Raw genomic sequence first — 15,159 nt, 5'->3', positions numbered from 1 at the left:
GAAAGTCTCCCTTTTGTCCCATCAAGTGAGAAAGAAATGATAAAATTTGTTCATTTGGACTTCATTTTCTGATGAATACAAAGGTCCATCTGAAGAAGAGAGATGGGAAGGACAATACAGTCTCCAGTTGTCTGTAAAAATGCCTTTGGCTGTGGATGTTAGTGGCAGGGGTTAGGGAAATCAGTGACACAGGGAAGGAGGAGCTGATTTGACTGAACTGGGGAAGTACATTTGCATCGTGGAGTCATTTTAAGTAAGATTAGATTGAGTAAATTGTGGGCCTAATTCAAGATGCCATCATTCCTCTTTCAAAAAAAACATAATGACATTGGGAACTTCCAAACTACAATTACAAATATAAGTTATAGCACTCTGAAGATAAAACTGGTAATTAAAATCCATCACTTTCTACATCATTATAAAATATAGTATGGTGTCAAAATTCCCTCTGAAAGGCTAAATTTTATCTTTTGATAATGGCAAAATATCTAAGTGTTCCATTATTAAGGACTCAAAGGCTCTACATTGATGTAATATGGTAGTGATAAGAAAACCGTTGTCATTCTTTCTAAGAGATGTGAAATCACTTGTCTTCATGAAGACAGACATTTTTTAATGCAGCAACTTTGAACCAAATCTCTGCCTTTGTAACATCTTACAAGTGGATAGAAGTCATTTGCACTTTTTAAATTATTGACCACTCTGTCTCTAAGATAAATGCCAGATGGCAGCTAACACACAAAAGCCACGGGAAGCACTCTGTTGGCCCCTCCTCCGCTATCCTGACCGGGATCAGCAGGTTCTGGACAGGCAGGGCGCGCAGAGTTGTCTGCGGGCTCCGTGCCTTTGAGCCTCTTTCCTTTAATGATGTTTTCTTTCAGTGCTGGAGCTGCATCTGCTCCCAAGGTCAGCACTCAGCCCCCTTCGGTTTCCCTGCTTATAAGTTTTCTTCCTTAACTTTGAGGGAATAACAATTTACCTTTCCAGGAAGTAAAACGTCTGTCTTTTTATGACCTTACATAAGATCCCACAGTAATACTTCATTTGATGTCAATGAATAAGTGGAAATCCAGAGTCATAGAAAAGATAAACCAGCAGACAGTGTTCATTTACCCAGGCTGCTGTGTTTGCAGAACCACAGTTGACTTCCTCCGGGAAGGGCATTGGAGACATGATGTGCTTTCCCCAAATGGCTTTTCACTCATTCGTTCTTGGAACACATCTGCTATGCGCTGGCCCGAGGCAGCATCCCTGCCCACAGGTAGGAGCCCTGGGGCCTCTCAGGAAGCAAAAGCAAGTGTGGTAAATACAAGAGGAAGACAACCTTGGGAGGAGGGAAAGGAGGGCCAATCCCTGCCTCCATGGCAAAGCTGGGGGCAGAGGAGAGCCCTGAAGGACACAGGAGCCCTGGACCCTGATCCAGCTGGCTCAGGCATCGAGTTCCAAGGAAGACACTGACTCCCCTGGCTTCGGTCGTGTGCCCAGCATTGACCCGATCATATAACCTGTGGGATGGACCTCTCTGATTCAATCTTAAGTGCATACCTCTGCCATTAGATAGGAAAGTTAGCTCCAATTAACTATAAAAAATGGATTTCCCATGGGGAAAATGTTCTTGTTCCTAGAAGAAGGGATATGGGAGAGGTGTTCAACAAAACAATAACCCTGTGTCTCCTACCCCACAATCCGTTTTCACAAAGTGCTGTTGCTGCTCCAAGTTCCCAGAGCAACCTCCTACCACACAGGTAGATTTCACCCTGGAGGGGTGTGGCCAGTGTGTGGTTCTGGAAGGAGTTGTGCTGAATCACTCTGGCGACCACTAGCTGGCAGCTCCCTGGCCCCAGGAAGTGGCCCAGAGCCCACCATGGTACCATCCTACAACCTAACATTGGAGTTTGGGGCAGCAGGGGCGTGTTGCAAACAGGACCAAGTTCCGGCTGCTGCGTCCTTAGAAGTTTGGTTCATTTGAAACCCCTTAGCCTTTAAACATCCGTGTTCCTCATGGGAGATTTCTCATTACAGCCTGGAGACTACAGGGTAAGGCACCCTGGCCAACTGGATAAGAGTAAGCATTGTAAACAGGGCTCTGCTCCATCTTCCTCCCACCTTCCTTGCAAACCCTCACCACCACTACCAAATTAAAGCAGCAGCAGTTTCAGAGGGCTGATAAAAGGAAGCAAAAGATCGTATCTATTGGGGCTACCCGTGAGTTAGCCACTTTTCTTCCTTCTCCAGAGAAGAGAATGAACAAAGTAGATGACAGGGGCTGGAGTATGCATTCGGGCCTTTGATTCCATAGAGAAATGCATCTGTCCTATCCCCGTGTTTACATGGCTGATGAAATCATAGCCTGCCTCTCCTGCAAATGCCCCCTTTCTTTGCCACGTGGCAGTGAGCCCTATCATTGCTGTGCCTCAGGGACATCACGTCCTGGCCATATTTCAGCGGTAAAGTATGATATGGCATCCCTCACTCCCTCATGTTTTGGGTGAAAGCTCAAATGAATAAAACTCTTAGAAGGTGACCGTTATTGCCTTCCTGGAGGTAGACAGAAAGTTAACCTTTAGAACCTCGCATTGTTCAAGCCACTGGATGAATTAATGGCAGAGTGGAGTCAGTTTTACTGGCCAAACTTCACTGAGATTTATTTCTTGAGGAACTGCTCCCTCAGAGGTTTCCAAGTCATTCTACTCCGAATTTTTCATTTCTTTCCCTGAATCAGTACAGATGCAACAAAAAGCATACAAATATCTGCTGCCTGCCTCCATTGTCCCAGTTTTAAAGGGAAATCTCACTAAGCATGCTCAGGTGCAGGGGGTAGGCTGTGACCCAGGTCAGTTCAGCACCTGAGACATGAGCATGAGGCAGCTGTCGTCCTGTCAGGAGATTTTTTGGAAAAAGATTTGGTGAAGATGAAGTTGACTCCATGAGCAGCTGGATTACAGGAGAATATGTTGGTGGTTCCGAAGACGAAAGGATGGCAGGGACAGGAGTCTATAGTCAAGTAGGGGGTTTCCAAGAGGAAGGCAGCACAGGATCATGGCTGGATCATGGGTTTTGGCTTTAAACCCATGAGACAAACCCAACTTTGTCATTTACATTGTGATCTTCGGCAAGTTGCTAAAACGCTGAGTCTAAGTGAAAATCTCTGAAATGGGGAGAATGTAGACCTTACAGGGTGGCTATAAGGATCAAAGATGATACCACGTGCTGTATCCAGCACCATACTTTAATTACAAATGGCCTGCTGATGATCTAAAATGTGTCGTTCATTTAAAGTGTGTGTGTTTGTTAAGAGCAAGGAGAGTAATGGCAGGAAAATGATCTTTGTTCTAGGGTTGAGTGGCATAAAGAGAAGTCAGACTCAAGGGTCTTTGCCCAGGGTTGCCTGCTGCCTCTTTCAATGTGGCACTGGGTGCTGACTCAGGGGGAGTCTGGAAGCCCAGGCCAGGAGGGTTCCCAGAACCAGCTGGGATTTGGGGGCCGTGGGGAACCACACTCATTGAAAGGAGTAAGGGGATGGGTGCAGGGAAGTTGAAATCCTTGTGCTGGATGATAGTTCTGATTTATATGCAAAGGATGTGCAAAAACTATTAGGGTTTCAGATGAGATTCTCTTCTTTCCTTCTCATTTCCTGAGGCATCTGGTTAGCCCACAGTCTCCACTAGTTGCCCTTAATGTGTAAGGCCCTGGAGACCATGAAGTGTGAGGGAGATGGATGTAAAGCCCCTACTGACGTGATCATAAATCGTTACAGGTGTGGTAAGTGATGCATGCAGGGGCTGGTACAAGGAACTCTCTTCTCCCCACACACACCCCCAGCCCTAAAGTCCAGAAGCCACACCTTCCCCACAGTCCAAGGTGGTCTTCGTTATCACTTGGGTTTCCTAGGGGTCTGCCACATGCCAGGAGCTCTACACACTGATGCACCTCCACAGCACCTTTGAGTCAGGTCCTTGTCCCCATTTTACAGATGAGGGGACAGAACCTCGAGAGCTTGTACAACAAGGCCTTTTGGACACTGAATGCCAGATCAGCCCGAGTTCCAAGCCTTTGTTCTTCCAACTCTGAAGCATGGTTACTGAGTAGATCAGTCAGACAGGAGGGGCCAATCTAAAAAGGCTGAAGACTGATAGGCATTAGGTATTTTTCTTAGACCCCATACATGCCCAGCTATAAAACAAGGCTTCCCCCTGAAAGTAGCCAGCAAAAAGAATCGCTAACCACTGACCTGTCACTCTCTCAGCCACACCTTTTGGATGTCACAGAGCAGGTGGGAAGGCGCTTTGGCGCTCATCATCCTGCATACACGCAGGTTCATCAAGGCTGCCTGACAAAATCAGGTTTAAAAAAAGGCAGGTGCATCTATCACATGCTTAAATATTATTCTTCGGCTGTGACTTCATCCCATTTTGGTTATTCTGGTAAAAGAGCTTTTAAGGGTTCACTTTCATAAGCAATAGAGTGGGTGGTTCAGTTGTGGAGGTTATGAATATACACCCACTGGGCTAATAGAGAAAGTGCTCACTTTCTCTATTAAAAAGTGTTGGAAGAGTGGGTACTTGAACCTAGAAACAAGATTTCCAGCGATAACATAACAGAAGAAAAAATGTCAGCATCCTGAGAAAGCCGGAAGTGCAGGGACTGTGCCGTGGAAAGCAAGAAGACTGAGACCAGGCCAGGTACGGTGGCTCACGCCCGTAATCCCGGCACTTTGGGAGGCTGAGGTGGGTGAATCACCTGAGGTCAGGAGTTCGAGACCACCCTGGCCAACATGGTGAAACCCCATCTCTACTAAAATTACAAAATATTAGCCAGTCGTGGTGGTGGGCACCTGTAATTCCAGCTAAATGAGAGGCTGAGGCAGGAGAATAGCTTGAACCCGGGAGGCAGAGGTTGCAGTGAGCCGAGATCACACCATTGCACTCGAGCCTGGGCAACAAGAGCGAAACTCTCTCTCAAAAAAAAAATAAAAAGACTGAGACCAAAGGAAACGTCATCTCAGTAAAATTGTTCCACGGTGTGGGAGAGGTTTTTTTTTTTTTTTAAGACAATCTAAATTAAAATGTGATTCTTTTAACTGTTTCTCATTAAGTTAATTGACAGCATATTATAAGATGATGCTTGACTGTGTCATCTGTGTTGGTAAAAATTCACATATTCGAATTGGCCATAAGCCTTTCTGAGGGTTTGTCTTTGGGAGAATGGCGGTGCTCCTGAAATGCCAGGTGGCCTTCTGCTGGGGCGTGTACCATGCTTCTGCGTTATTGGTAAATAAGGCATTGCATCTTACACACACCTGGTTTTCTGAGCTGTGCTGCTCCACCAGCATTTGGGGCATTACAATCATAAGCACACCCTGTATTAGCCTGTTCTCACACTGCTATAAATAAATAAATACCTGAGACTGGGTAATTTATAAAGAAAAAAGGTTTAATTGGTTCTTGGTTCTGCAGGCTTTACAGGAAGCAGAGTAGCTTCTGCTTCTGGGGAGGCCTCAGAAAGCTTCCAATCATGGCAGAAGGTGAAGGAGAAGCAGGCACATCACGCGGCCGGAGCAGGAGCAAGAGAGAGAAGGAAAAGGGAGGTGCCACACACTTTTAAACGACCAGATCTCAATAACTCACTATCCAAAGAATAGCACCAAAGCGATGGTGCTAAACCATTCAAGAGAAACTGCCCCCATGATCCAATCGCCTCCTACCAGGTCCTACCTCCAACATTGGGAATTATAATTCTACATGAGACTTGGTGGGGACACAGATCCAAACCACGTCACACTCTGACCCAGAAGGCTCAGTGTGTTTCAGCTTTGGATTCCCAAGTAGAGATCCAGTGTTTTCACTTCCAGAATGCTTTTATACTTGATTACGCACTGTTTCCATGCCTTTGCTTGACTTCCTATCATAACGATAGCCCTTTATCTGGTATTCATGTATCAAGCTTCCCCTTTGCTTCGCCGGTACATTTGCAGCGTCTTCAATCCCTGTTGAGGTTGGTCTCTTTCTCATCCTCTCTCTCTCCCGCTTCCTCTCTTTGTTTTTATCCTTCTGTACTCCCCAGTCCAACCTCGTCCAACTCTCCTCCCAGGCTGCTGTTGAGCTGTTTGTGAGCTCAGGTGTCTGAAACTGCCCAAAGTCTCTTTAGAGCTCCCTATAAGGAAAACAAATTTATCAACTGACACATTTGAATTGTGTCATGGTATATGTATTTTTTAAGTGGTCGCAATTCCCAAGAAATAAATTACTTTATAATAAAGGTAGCAGAATCTAGGACATCAGAATAGCATTGCGTGCAATGGCACAGTGATGTCAACTCCACCCACCCATTTCCTAGGAGCTAAGCAGTCACTAGGAGCTGCTTGTATTTCCGAGTCCTAGCCTTATGAAGTAGGGAAAGAAGCAACAAAGCCATTTCCTGCCCCATTTTCTTAGCCCTTCCATAGGCAGCTGCAGCAGCACACCCCACATCCACTGAACCTGTTGTTGCTTGGGCTGCAGGGCCAGGTCTTAATCTGCTCTCTACACCTGAGACCCAGTGCAGGGTCCAGCACCTGTGAGGATGGAGCACAGGAGGGAACAGCCCAGAAGCCTGGCTTCACCCTTAGATGATCCTGCCTTCGTTACCTGTGTGAATCTGAGAAATATATTTAACCTCTGATGTGCTAATTTTCTTGTCCATAAAATGGAATAATGAGACCTACCTTGTAGGATTAAATGGTAGGATTCAGCTCATGATGTCTTCTCTAAGAGGTCTTCCCTGACCAGCCTGCCTTTAAAAGCAACAGTCCCCTGAACCCTCCTACTCTGTTTCTACCTTCATAGCATTCCCTAACACTGGGCTTTAGAGGAACATAATCATTTGGGTCTTTTTTCTGTGTCTCCTTGCAATTTTCAAGTAAGCAGGAGGTTTGTCCAGTTTGGTCCCTCTTATACTCCCAATGTCTGGAAGATAGTAGGTGCTGAATAAATACATGTGTCTGATTGAAGCGTGCAACATGATGGCTGGCTGGCTGGATGGATGGATGGGTGGCTGGCTGGCTGGCTGGCTGGATGGATGGATGGACGGGTGGCTGGCTGGACGGATGGATGGACGGGTGGCTGGGTGGCTGGCTGGATGGATGGATGGACGGGTGGCTGGCTGGACGGATGGATGGACAGGTGGCTGGGTGGCTGGGTGGCTGGCTGGATGGATGGATGGACGGGTGGCTGGCTGGACGGATGGATAGATGGGTAGATAAATGGATGATGGAAGGAAGTAGGAAGGGAAAGAGGGAGGAAAAAGAGGGAAAGAAGGATAGTTGGGAGGGAGATAGAGTTAGGCAAGCAACAAATACATAGGGTGTGTGCAAAAACACAAACAATTGTTGAATTGTTACTATTCTAGATGCCAGTTTTTCCAAACTGCTTTGATCAATCAGATCCCAGTACTTTGATCAAAAGTGCCGCCAAACAGGATTAAATTAAGCACAAAGTGCAGGTTCCACACTGAGGCTCTCCCTCCCCATCCTTCCCTGCTCCGACAGATAGATGAAAGAGAAAAAGAAGGCAGAATGCGGACAAATCAGGTCCCTAATAGGAGCTGAGTGTGTCGGTGGTGTCATCCTACTGTGAGCAAGGCAGATGTGGAACAGATGGAAGGAAAGGGCATGTGATGTGAGGAGCTAGGGACCTCATCTTTCTCCATGACAGAGAATTGTGTCCAGTCTGGGCTAATGCCCCTGAAAAAAGAGATTGCAGAGGCTTCTCTAACATGGCTTATAAAAGAAATGAGAAAAGGAGAGGTGCAAGGCTGGCTCATTGCAGAGATTGGAGCGCTGAGCACACTGTTCACATCAAATGGTGGCAAGGTGGTATGGCATGTGTGTGTTGAATGAGATGATCATGTCTGCTAGTAGCTGATGAGGAGGGAACAGGTGCAGGCTAACGAAGGGGGATGTTTTTAGTAAGAAGAACATCTTCTGTTCCCTGGGACGAGGTATCTTAAATAAATCCGTTGTCACCTTGGAAAGCAAAGCCTCCCCAGGGTGGAGAGCAGAGAAGGGCAGGAGTCAGAGTGAGGCTCTGGAGTGTCGGCATCCTGGCCATCAGAAGCGATGTGAGATAAAGTGCCAAAAAGGACACGAATCAGGGAGAGAAAAAGGACCACGCCGCAGGGCATGGTTTGTTCTAAAGAATGTGGCATGTTTTCTTGACTTGCTCAATAGTCTTCAACAGACATCACTATGTCCAGGATTCAGGAGTCCTCCAGAACTTTGGCTGTAAATGCTGATTATATGTGCTCTCTCCATGGCTGGAAGATGTGCTAAAAATGGCCATTTCTGAGCTCTCTGGCTGCCATGACCCTCTTTGCTGGGACCCGTCATGTTGTACATAGGGATTACCAGGGTTTATGACTCCATGGCCTCTGAGAGAAATCTCTGCCTTGCAAATAAAATAGAAGGTATTAAAAGAAGGTAGTACTTGCTCTTATAGGGAGCTTTATGGGACTAAAAATATCATAGAAGATATCTTCATTGCTCCTTTGGAGCCTGCCCTGGCTTGCATTTTCTCACCGGAATTGTGTGGGATGTTGTTAAAGACAGCAAACTTCCCCTTCTCTGCAGCCAGCCAGCCAGCCAGCCACCTCCTTTCTGCCCTGGATCAGATCTCATTCCACAGCCAGGCCTCATTTCCTGAGAGGCCACACATGCCACGAGCCCAGAGAGCAGACCTAAGGAAGAGTAAGCATTGGAACATGTGCTCTGCCGGAGGCCGAGTCAAGAGAGGATGTGAGCTGCTGACACCCTAGGCTTCCCCTGGCCAGCTCCCACCATGAGTCAGGACAGACACTGGGTGTGATTGCTTTGAGCACATCTCCCCGTAACCATTTGAGAGGCCTAGAGCCATGAAAAAAAAAAATCACCTGCAGGAGATGAAAATGCAGTTCTGCTTCTGTTTCAGGTGCTAAACCTGCCCCTGGGATCTGCTTTGAGAGAGTCAATTCTGCAGGTGATCCTTATGGCAACTGTGGCAAAGTCTCGAAGAGTTCCTTTGCCAAATGCGAGATGAGGTATGGAATCCAGACATCCTGGCAAAGTCTTTGCTCTGACCTTCCCACATTGCATAGGGTTGGTTCCAAATGGTTTCTCCTTGGGAATTGTTTGTTCTTACCCTTCCAGAGATGCTAAATGTGGAAAAATCCAGTGTCAAGGAGGTGCCAGCCGGCCAGTCATTGGTACCAATGCCGTTTCCATAGAAACAAACATCCCTCTGCAGCAAGGAGGCCGGATTCTGTGCCGGGGGACCCACGTGTACTTGGGCGATGACATGCCGGACCCAGGGCTTGTGCTTGCAGGCACAAAGTGTGCAGATGGAAAAGTAAGACCCAAATGTTTGCTTGGATCATAAATGTAAGTCTGGAACAGGGCCCATTGAAAAACAGCAAGAACTGGGTTACAAGGTTTGTTTGTTTTCCTAAATCTACTTCTTCTCAGATGCACCTAGAAGAAAAAGTCAATAAATCCTAGATCCTGGTCTGACTATTAAAATGCAGAGTGGGGAAAAATCAAGCCTGTCTTCTTAGGCCTTGTGTGTTAATAAGTCATTTCTACACTCCAGGTGGCATGAGGACTTCTAGCCAGGACATTACTTTGGAAAGAAATACAATCGCATATTCTATTGGTTTTGGATATGTGGCTTGGTTTTTAGCACAGAGTTCTTGGGGGCTTGTCCTCACCTGAACAGAATGGGAAATCAGATGTATTTTTAGAACCCTGTAGAGAGAAGAATAGGAGAGGGAAAGGAGTGGAAGAAACTCAAAACCAGAGGGGAGTCCTTTCAGAGAACAGGGAGAAAGATACATGGAGATATTTTGAGGTTCAGAAATAAAGTCAAACTTTTTTTTTTTTTGGAAGAAAAAAAGAATTTGAGATTTTCATGCTCTGCCATACTGATTTTTTTTTCACCAAACTTTCTCATCAGACTAAATGACAGCAAGCGAATACAATGTTTTAAGAAAAGGATGAAACAACCCCCAAATGCTTCTTAGGACTCCATTTTCAACATGGTCTTGAAATCACTCACTAACATGAGGTCACACAGGCAAGAAAAGACAGAGGCAGAGACAGAATCCTGAGGACAGGTGTTGCCTCCACTCTCCTGTCTCTGCCCCCACACACCCTGAGCCACAAATCCTTTTTCCTTGAGAAATAGGATAGTACGTGAATCTTCTTATACATTCTGAATGTCTCCTTACCCACATTTGCTCATATTCAGGCCTTGACATTAAAATGACATCTGATATTTTTAGGCTCAAATCATATTTTGTCTTTTAACTTTTAGGTTCAGGTGTACATGTGCAGGTTTGTTATATAGGTAAACTTCTGTCATGGGGGCTTGTGGTACAGATTATTTTGTCACTCAGATACTAAGCCTAGTACCCATTAGTTATTCTTCCTGATCCTCTCCCTCATTCACCCTCTACTCTCTGATAGGCCCAGTGTGTTTTGTTCCCCTGTATGTGTCTATGTGTTCTCATCATTTAGCTCCTACTTATAAGTGAGAACATGTGGTAGTTGGTTTTCTGTTCCTGAATTAATTTGCTTATGAAAACAGCCTCCAGCTCCATCCATATTCCTGCAAAGGACATGATCTCATTCTTTTTTATGGCTGCATAGTATTGCATGGTGTATATGTACCACATTTTCTTTATCCAGTCTATCATTGATGGATGTTTAGTTTGAGTCCATGTCTTTGCTATTGTGAGTAGTGCTGCAATGAACATATGAGTGCATGTGTCTTTATGATAGAATGATTTATATTTCTTCGGGTATTACCCAGTAATGGGTTGGCTGGGTCAAATGGTAATTTCTGTTTTAGGCCTTTGAGGAATGACTGCACTGTTTTCCACAATGGTTGAACTAATTTACACTCCGCCAGCAGTATATAAGTGTTCCTTTTTCTCCACAACCTTGCCAGCATCTGTTGTTTTTTGACTTTTTAGTAACAGCCATTCTGACTGACACCTTTTTTTTAAACTGTAGCCTGAACAGCCAGGGCCAGGTGCATCTGGACATTCCAATTCCAAGGGCTCAATTTATCACCAAATTTGTTTTCCACATTCAAGATGAAATGTGCTTTGATCTCAGAACCTTGGTTCTCTGAGGGCTCAGGGATCCGCAGTGATTCCCATGAGGGTTCTGCTGTGTTCACTGTGATCCAGGACAGGTTCTTTTATCAGCTGGAATGTGACCATCCCCTCGGCCAGGATTCGCACCCACAGAGTGGGAATCCCTCAGTGCTGCTTGGGCCCGCGCTTCTCCCAGAGGCTATGCCTCTTGCCCTTATATGAGCTGTTGGGGTCGGATGGTGACCTCCTCAATAGGAAGGCTCTACTTGATTAAAAATTCTTCTGCCATTTGAACATTAGACTCTTTTTCCTTTGACTCCACTGATTTGTAAAATCTTATAGGAGATAAAGGGCTGCATCCCTTGAGTCTGGAGTATATTGTGCACATTTGAAATGAGGCTGAATTCTTTCAGCCAGCCCAGTATCATTTACCAAATGCCTACCACTACAACAGCTTGATAAATTCAAGGAGCTGTCTGTTTTCCTCTGCTGAGCCTCGTTGCTGATGGTTTATGTCATTGATGATATTACTTGTCAGTCAGTATCTGGAAAAAGTTCCCATATTTCAATCTCTCCCTTAAAAGACTCTTCAACCCTGGATTCTTGGAGTCTCCATCTATGTCTGTCCAGGCCCTGGGATAAGGAGTAATCTGTCTCACCCTCTCCTATATCTTTTTTTTTTTTTTTTTTTTTTTTTTTTTTTGAGACGGAATCTCTCTCTGTCGCCAGACTGGAGTGCAGTAGCACGATCTCGGCTCACTGCAACCTCCAACTCCCTGGTTCAAGCGATTCTCCTGCCTTGGCCTCCCAAGAAGCTGGAATTACAGGCACGTGCCACCACACCCAGCTAATTTTTGTATTTTCAGTAGAGACAGGGTTTCACCATGTTTTCCAGGAGAGTCTCGATCTCCTGACCTCATGTTCTGCCTACTTCGGCCTCCCAAAGTGCTGGTATTACAGGAGTGAGCCACCGCGCCCAACCTCGCCCTCTCCTGTATCTTTTAATGGAAGAAAAAAATACTGCAATACATAGATTTCTTTACAAGCTCCAAACAAAACTCATAAGAAAATCAGTTATAATTTTAGGATCAACTGAAAGTTATATTAAAAGCCATAAAATGCAAAATAATTTAATAGTGTTGACATTGAACTTAGTCTCAAAATGTGCTGAGTTTGGAGGAGTCAGGCAATAAGATCCATGCCTGAGTCCAGTATAAAATGTATTGTTATGCTGTATCCGTATTAACTGAGACAAGGTTGGGTCTTCTCCAAGCTTTCTTTTGCTTGCTTTTTGTTTGAATACAGGTATGTATGCATGCTGGAGGGGTTGGAGAAATACTAAGAGATTTGCTGTGTTTTCCTCCTCCTACAGATCTGCCTGAATCGTCAATGTCAAAATATTAGTGTCTTTGGGGTTCATGAGTGTGCAATGCAGTGCCACGGCAGAGGGGTGAGTAGGCTGAGCTGCCCTTTTACAGCCAGCCCATAACAAGTTAAGTAATAATTCATTCATTTGTAAAAGGTTTTGCAATCCATAGCATTTTTTAAATAGAGCAGTTAGTGTGTTTGCAATATTTTCTTCTAAAGATATTCATTTCTTTTGACCTTTTCATGTGACTTTTATTTAACAAAGAAAATCAGATTGAGCTGTAATTACCTTTTAAATTAACATTCTATGATTTTAAAAAAGATTTTTGTTGTTCAAAGTAATTTGAAAAGCAACCTTCCTTCATGAAGAGTTTCACATTAACATTTCAAACTGTGCTGTTCCTCTTACTACCAACATTCAGAACCAGTGTCTGAACTATTTCCAAAAGGAATTAAAACAAGGACAACAGATCATATTAAACACATGTTCTTGAAATCACACACAATGGGTTTCAACTAAAGAAGGCTGTTATTTTAGTTCAGAGAACCTTTAGGGTAGAAGAGGACTCTAATTGCTGAAAACATAATTTATTTTTCTTGATGGGCTTATTTCCAATGGAATCATATTAGTCTTGATTAACCACACCAGAGTTTCATTTGTTTTCCTGAAACCTTTCCTAAAGAAATCATGCTCCAAATTCTTTATTTTAAAACTTGTAGACACTTGCCAATGATTCTTACACAGAATTATGGGGTGCATGGGGGGAGGGGGTTGTAAATTACCATCATGCTGGAACCATAAAGGATCACAGTGTCACCTCAGATGGGTGTGTTGATGGTAAGGTTAGCTAACTCCCAATATAGAATGGAATCTTCTTATGTCTTCATTGAATCATAGATTATTTTCTGATGGCTGTTAAGAGATGATCAAGTCCAGTCCTATTATTTTACTGAAGAAGCCAGGCCCTGAGCTGGGGGGATGGTGTGCCCAAGGTAATATGGCCGGCAAGCTGCAAGCTGGTTGAGGACCCTGGACCACTCCCTTTCCAATACCCCTCGGCCCTATCCACACATGGGAGCGGAGAGGCCCACATTTGCTGGGTAGGTGGAGCCTACCCAGCCTTGCTGAAGGGTAGCTTGGCCACAGTCCCACCCTAAAAAGGGCAGGCTCCCGGCAGCACCTTCCTGTGGGTTTTAAAACAAGGCGCATGACCACAAGTTGCAGAGAGAAGCCATGAGGGGCAGGCATGAATCTGGGGCTAGTACATCCACAGCAGCATCTTTGAGGGGACAGGCAAGACACTTACATTCGACATAGGCTCTGCCACGTGCTGACTAATTCTACTCAATTTCTGCTTTATAGCAGTCTACTTTCTAACTTATTAAAGCCTATCTTGACAGTCGGCCTTCTTATCTGAAGCAATGAGGGTAGGTGGTTGATTCATCAAAACAAGTCGGTTGAAGCAGGAAAGCATTACATGGGAGACATATACTCTACTCATTTTATTTTGCCTTAAAATATGAAAGTGTATATCCGGCAGCCATATTTTGATGGCGGGCTGAGGCCTTTAGGATTGATTTACTGAATGTCATTGTGCATCGACTTCCTGATATAAACCACCCAAAAATGCATCATCAACAACTTCTAGTTCGTTTCTTTTTGTGGAGGGGAACCTTAGACACTCAACAGCATCCAAGAACAGCCTCCTCCTTGTCCTCTGCAGCTCTTCCCAATCATTGTGCAGTAGTCCCACTCATTCCTAATTTTTCAGAAATTCTTTTAGTGATTTCTCTTTTTTAATCCAGTGTTCCCAAAGGATTCAACCTAATTTTTTTTAACTTTTTTTTTTATCTTTATAAAGACAGAGTTTCACCACGTTGGCTAGGCTGGTCTCGAACTCCTGGCCTCAAGTGATCTGCCCACCTTGGCCTCCCACTTGCTGGGATTACAGGCATGAGCCACCGTGCCTGGACTTGACAACCTAATTTTCATAGAAAAAAATATATTAAATATATATCATCTTCATGGTCATCTTCCATTGGATCATGTACTTTCAGTTAGTTACATCTGGCACAATAGTGAGTCCAACCAGCATGGACAGGCTTGGGAGTGGCCGCCATCAGTAGCCCTTGGTAACCAGGTGGGCAGGGGCTGCTGGCCCCTGCATGGAATGCTGTGGTCTATGAGCTGGGCCCAACAAGGGTGAAGCACAGCCTCCTCGGGCTTTCTTGGTCTCCCTTTCCCGCCGTGCCAGAACCATTCTCTTATTTCACAATGAAAAGAATCCACTGTTGGATTCGCACCCTGGTGCGTGACTGGGAGCCAGGGAACAGCCACTGGGAACCTCTGCAAGAAGGAGGCAGGCATTGCAGGAAGGACACACGGGGACAGGCTTCAGGAAGTACTGGTGGAAATCCCATGCACCCTGCTAGGATTGCAGGAAACAGGATTCCTTTGCTCAGGAAACAGGGGGCCTGCCTCGGACCCCAGCCTGGCGTGGGACCCGGCAGTCACCAGCCTCTCTGAGCCTTCTGTCTGAAGGAGACAGGGATGCTCCAAGCATCTGTCAGGTCCCGCGGTGCCCCAGGGCTCTGGGTCTGTAGCCCCAAAGCACGGTCCCTCCTCACTGCTGAGGGGGCTTCTCCTCATGGTCAGTTTTCCGGATTGAAAAAGGAAGATGG

At 45.3% G+C, this 15,159-nt stretch overlaps 1 protein-coding gene across 3 annotated transcripts in view; it reads left to right on the top strand.

The window, feature by feature from the left end:
• Positions 1-15,159, top strand: part of ADAM12 (ADAM metallopeptidase domain 12) — a 375,334-nt gene that overhangs the window by 329,085 nt on the left and 31,090 nt on the right. For all 3 annotated transcript variants that reach the window (XM_034931678.3, XM_034931680.3, XM_034931679.3), the window contains exons 15-17: positions 8,943-9,051; positions 9,161-9,359; positions 12,482-12,559. In XM_034931678.3, the coding sequence (XP_034787569.2) occupies positions 8,943-9,051; positions 9,161-9,359; positions 12,482-12,559 (386 nt within the window). The remainder of the gene's footprint in view (positions 1-8,942; positions 9,052-9,160; positions 9,360-12,481; positions 12,560-15,159) is intronic.

The sequence above is a fragment of the Pan paniscus genome, chromosome 8, assembly GCF_029289425.2.
Source record: "Pan paniscus chromosome 8, NHGRI_mPanPan1-v2.0_pri, whole genome shotgun sequence".
Lineage (NCBI taxonomy): Eukaryota > Metazoa > Chordata > Mammalia > Primates > Hominidae > Pan > Pan paniscus.
Note: the sequence above shows the minus strand (reverse complement) of the source record. Positions and strands in the feature narration are given on the sequence as shown.